Genomic DNA, 6,000 nt, shown 5'->3' with positions numbered 1-6,000 from the left:
ACTTATGATTGATATCCTCGTTAAATTTTCTTTTAACATCTCTATTACAATAACGATTTACAAATAGTATGATTGAAAAAGTAGTCTATGTTAGATATTTAGCCATGTTTGACACCAACACCTTTTCCCTACATGCTTCATCAGACAAAGCAAGAGACAAGTCACTGGCTGCCTTTGGGGATTGGAACCTTTGTGCAAACAGGGCAAGACAGATACCAAATGTGCCAGCAAAACAATTAAACAAATACAGTCCCACAGATGGCATGCAACTTAGCTTATACACACCTCTATTTCTGATTTAACGTGAATTCACTCCTTTAAAATCCATGCACACTATGGATTATGATGGAATATCAAGAAGACAGCAGACCTGATCCACAAATGCATTGGCTGAGGGAGGCATCCCTCATCTGTATGTCCAGTTTCTAAACTTTACCCTTTGTTAGATGTGATTGCTTTGTTTTAAGAAGTTTATCCCACTTCACTGGAAAAGTTGTTTCTATCTCTTAATAAAACTCATAGCCTAGTATACACTCCTAGGCATTAACAAGAGGTACCTGCAGGTAGTGGTCCTGTGAAACAGATATCCACCTTCATAAACCATCACCATCCTCACCTCTATTTGAAAATGCAGTTACTACTCAGTCCTTGAACCAAGCCCAAGATCTGTCAAATTCAACTGTATTTCCTTTACTTTTTCACCTGGCAAATGGTGACTTCTCCCCTTCTGTTACTATAACCTATGACACAGAAACTGTCCCAAATTAATACAAGACAGAAACAATCCAATGTTTCATCCCAGAGAAGTTGATAGAGGGCCTGGGGATCACTGCAAGTCATTGAGAGGCTGTATTTTTCCAATTAGTGAAACTTGAGGCAACAATTGTTATTACATACTCATGAGACCAATGACAGGTACCTGGAGGTAGTAGTTCTGCAACATGAAAGAAAATCATCTCCCTGATACCCATCTTTGAGTTCTGTCAACTCCACCTCTACATGAAGGTGTGGCCCCCAGGGACTGACATTTAAATCTCTAGACCACACCCAAGATATCTTTCAATCAGTTTCAACTACATTTCCTCCATCTTTTTGTATCTGGGCCAACAAAAGATGACTGTATCCTTCCTATTACTGTACTATAATCAGTGACAAGAAATTATTTTGCACATATGAAACACAAATGGAGAGCAGACAATTGGCAACTGCTCCCATACCCCTACCATTTCCATTTGGTCACACAGAAACAGTCTCACACTAATACAGCAAAGAAAACAGTTCAAAGTTTCTTCCCTGGGAGTTCTGTGGGATGGCCTGAGGACCACTGCCAGCCATTGTAGGACTGTGGTTTTCCACTTAGTGAAACTTGAGCAACCTACAATGGAACCTTGGATAACAAACTTAATCCATTCCATGACTCCATTCTTAAACCAAAATAATTATGGCAAATGCACCATTGCTCTATTGACCCTGTGAGATTGTGCATACAGGTGTGTGCATATGTTCCTACCCCCTCCCCCAAGTATTATTCACTAGCAAATTTTTTTCACAAAACTTGTTTGTTAAATGTTACATACTTGACAATGTCCTAGCCCTTTTTTAAAAAGGGAGATTATGACATTAAATTGAATCATTATATACAAGTTCATGTGTCCTTGTGTGTGATCATGTAGTAATATGATTTCACATCAAAAGTTCATGAACAAGTGTAAACACATGAAAATTGTGAAAAATTAGAGTGTGACATTACTAACACTATTAAGCATTGTACTAATGTTTTACATTTAAAATAAACAAGTGGTATACTAATCAAGTTATATAATTACATAATACAGCTGTACAACCAAGTTGGTAGGCTGTATAACCAACAATATATGCAGACTGCCAGCCATCACTTGATGCACCTTTGATAATCATGAATATTGTCTAAAGTTTCATGGACTGGAAACCTACAGTCCCACAGTGGCTGGTAACAGTCCTTGGGCTCTCCCACAGACTTCTTTCAGAAGAGATGTGGTACTGCTGTCTGGAGTGTATTAATATGGAACATTTTCTATAAAACTGGCTTATAGTAGTCAGAAGAGGGGAGTAGGAACCAGCTGTCAGCAATCTTTATACAAAAATGTGAGAAATAAAGAAATAGAGTTGACGGTGACAGAAGGAGAGAAAAAATACTTATACCTATGTATACACACACACAGAAGAAATACAAGGGGACACATTAAGAAACTTAAGACAGTTACAGAAGAGATCTGAAAAAGAATAGCTTTCTACATAGAGTGATAGATACATGGAATAAATTGAAAGAGAAAACAGTGAGTGCTAAAACTATATATGACTGAAAGAACTGGATGCAGAAAGATACAACTGCGGGTCCCTACGAGCAGAACTCTTCTCCCACAAAATACAACTAGGTAAATATATATATGTATATGTATATATATATATATATATATATGTATATATATATATCTTGAGCCTAGTCCAAAGATAGTGTCAACCCCTCAAGCTGTAGCTATTGATGGAGGCGAGGGTGTTGACAAGTTCTGAAGATACATAACAGAGATGTTTCTAACATACATCTTGCAGGACCACCACTTGCTGGTACTCATCACCAGTCCCATGCATTTCTAACTGGTCAAGTAGCAAATTACTGTACAACTATTATCAAATGAAGTTGTGCAATATGTTTCAAGAATGAATACAATCAGTAACTTGGGTAACATATATATTATATGACTATACAAACAGTATAAACTTTAAATCACTGCTCTGTTTCTTGCCAGTAATCTTTAATCAACATCAAATGTGGCTGTACGACCAATATCAATTCACTGAACAACTACTGTGGTGTGGATGCAAAAACATCATATAAGGTTTAAAACATGTTGCATATGATAACAATAATTATCAAATGTGCTACAATTTATGTAAAGAGATGCAACCAGTATCAAGCATAGTTGTGCAGCATTTCCATCAATATCAGTAGTACACATACAACCATAAATGACCCTGTATGTAGTGGCCTAATTAGAGCATAAAGCACTGTTGTACAATCTGAATCATAAACAACTTCATAGTAACACTTATTACAAAAACCAGTAAATTTTAAAGGCAGTAGTACAAGAGTTGTACAACCTTCAACAAGTGCACTTGAACATACAGCTTCATATGTTATATAATCATTATCTTATATGGTTATACAGTATAAAACATAAACATGTATCTCAAATTCATGAACTGGTGCAAAACTAGTATATATTAAGTAACATACTAACCATAAACTTTTTTGATTATTGATTACAGTATGTCAATAATCACATAACATTTAGTGAAACAATTAGTACCAAGTACTTCTGCACCTGAAGTATTGCTTGTTACATGATTGTTATTTAAAAGTAAATATATAACTTGATCAGGAGTGCTTTACTTATTATGCAATTGTTTCTGTAGCAAATCCTCCAGTATTACTACCTAGATATAACAGTTAAAATTTTCCAAGATATATACTCCATGGATCCTGACATATAAGGTATGCATTCAGAGAAGTAGGGTACTCTTGGCACACTCAACACCCATATAGTTCTTATGATACATAGTCACACGGATCTGAAATTTGATTCATATTCCAACCCTGTCTATAAATCAATTTCAGCACATTAACAAGTAATTCTTTGAAGATGGAAGGAGGTTGACTAAGACAAACTTTCTCTGGTACAAACAGGATTAGATACATTCTTGGATTAAAGATGAAGATAAAAATGTGTATAAATCTATGAGAGAGGGTCACATTAATAAAAGTGAAAAGATTTATTAATTACTAAAGCTAACTGGACAATATCAGGACGGGTATTGGACAGATATCTGGATGAGCAAGGGGCAGACAGCTTAGCATTGTTACACAATTTGGAGAATATTCTCTTCTGCCTATCCCAAAAAAGGAACATGATTAATGTCATGTAAGAACAAGATAACCGCAACTGAATACAGTCTTACACTGACAATATATAAGCACTCATTATAATGTGCTAGTGCACCAAAACTTTGAGAAGTTATTCACCTATACTTAAATATCTATTGTCATTGTACTAGTGCAATCACTGTCTATAAAATATTGCAGTCGAATAAGTAAATAAAAAATATCTTAAATGAGGTTCATCATCCTTTGATGTGCAACCATATTAGTGATCTTATCATAATGTTGCATGGCAAAGCAATTCTGCTACTGTTTCCATAAGAAACATTGCTTGATTTTTTTTCTCATACTTCTATCAGCACTCTTTTTCATCTATATTTTCTCATCAAAATTATGTATTCAATCATAACCTTATAGCAGAAAACTATAACTAAGTAAAAAACAATTCTTTTTCAAAAGGTATTGTGCTACAATTTGATATATTTTTCTCTAAAGAATATTACCAATCTTGAAAAAATGCAACATAATATTGATGCTTCGTTGCACAATACTTATCCAGCAATTCTATGTAACTATGTCAAAATAATCTCAGATCACACTATGATGTAGCGGTACTAATCACATCTGCACTATGAGTTTAATCACTTTTCATCTAGATATAAATTGTGTGCCTCTTTCATGCTTGCACTAATTCTGTTTGTTTTATCACATTGCCCTTTATTGCACACTGTGGTGACCACGACTAGTTAGTCTAAAGTTGATGAATGACACAGCAAGTCATTGCAGCACATCATCGTATTCCAACACTACCATCATCACAACATAAACTTTCTTAGCTTGGTGCCATACTCTGTATCCTTATGCTGAAAAAGAAAAAGAAATAACCAAGAAAGAAAAGAAGAAAAAGTATTAAACTAAAACAAATATTTTCAATAATTTATGAGGTTCTTAAACAGCCAATGAAAAGCAAATATTCTTTTTATTCACAAAAATTTAAATAGACAGAAGCTACATGTACAGGTCAAGTTTAAGTTTTCCTTCGTTTTCAACAAGGTAGGCGATGTCTGCTGCTGTCTGTTCCACCATCGCTGCCTCACATCTTTCATGCATCTGTAGGAAGTAAATAAATAATTTCAAATCTGCTTTTTTCAGCCTCTTGGAATGCAAAACACCAACTCAAGCATAGAAGGCATATTCAATTTGGAAATGTTCAATGTAATATTTATGCTATGAGCAAACATTACAGAACATTATATTCGAAAAGCTTAATGAACAGCAAACACCAACATGTTCTAACTTATACCATAACACACTATTTTACCACTTGTAAACACCAACTAATTGGTACTGTCCTTTTGGTTTTTACAAATCTTCCATTTGAAAAACAAAATCAGTCACATTAAGCTTTCCATACTGCAGCATGCTGTATAGCTTTTGCAATAGTAAATATTACACAATCTGATAAAAGTGGCACTGGACTGAACTCCCATTCAGTCTCAACCAGCAGTTCCCAAAGTTTATGGCACTGTGGCTCCATATGATCAACATCAAGTTTCTGCAACACCATATATACTCATACATGCATTTAAAAATTGAGAGCTATTCAAAGAGAAATTAGACAAATAAAGCAATGTGATTCTAAGAAAGTTATCAATTTCCAAGGGAAAATTACAAATCTCGGGTAATTTATATATAATTTATATATTCATTCATGGCATACATTGAGTATTTCATGCCAATCCTAGAAATTTCATATACCCCTCCACCCTGCAACCCCAACCCCAACCCCTTAATTTTGAGAACCACTGGTCTAGACTTTTCAATCCCAGATTCACCTCTTAATTGAATAAAACCACTCAGCATTTGCCACAACTAACTCTCGTGTGTTATGTTGCAGCAGAGCTTAAGCAAAAAAAATAAAGACAAAAACACACAGCACCATGTACACAATTTTCAAAAGATCAACTTTGAAAAGGGTAGTATGTAGTCATACTAACCACTGGTGCATATCCCACATCTATGAACACTGACCTGATTCTTCTTGAAATTAAAACATTATGAGGGTAGGGAATCAACTCAACATC

At 34.9% G+C, this 6,000-nt stretch overlaps 1 protein-coding gene across 2 annotated transcripts in view; it reads right to left on the bottom strand.

Annotated features, from left to right (window-relative positions):
* Positions 1-2,711: 2,711 nt before the first annotated feature.
* Positions 2,712-6,000, bottom strand: part of ash2 (Set1/Ash2 histone methyltransferase complex subunit ash2) — a 39,259-nt gene continuing 35,970 nt past the window's right edge. The window contains exons 13-14 of one of the 2 annotated variants that reach the window (XM_076198565.1): positions 4,935-5,026; positions 2,712-4,779 (exon numbers count right to left, since the gene is read on the bottom strand). In XM_076198565.1, coding sequence (XP_076054680.1) covers positions 4,749-4,779; positions 4,935-5,026 — 123 coding nt within the window. In that variant the 3' untranslated portion in view covers positions 2,712-4,748. The remainder of the gene's footprint in view (positions 4,780-4,934; positions 5,027-6,000) is intronic. The other variant, XM_076198566.1, reaches the window with a different exon arrangement.

This window comes from Oratosquilla oratoria, chromosome 15 (genome assembly GCF_046742065.1).
Source record: "Oratosquilla oratoria isolate Oo_2021 chromosome 15, ASM4674206v1, whole genome shotgun sequence".
Taxonomy (NCBI): domain Eukaryota; kingdom Metazoa; phylum Arthropoda; class Malacostraca; order Stomatopoda; family Squillidae; genus Oratosquilla; species Oratosquilla oratoria.
This window is presented reverse-complemented; position numbering and strand designations above follow the sequence as displayed.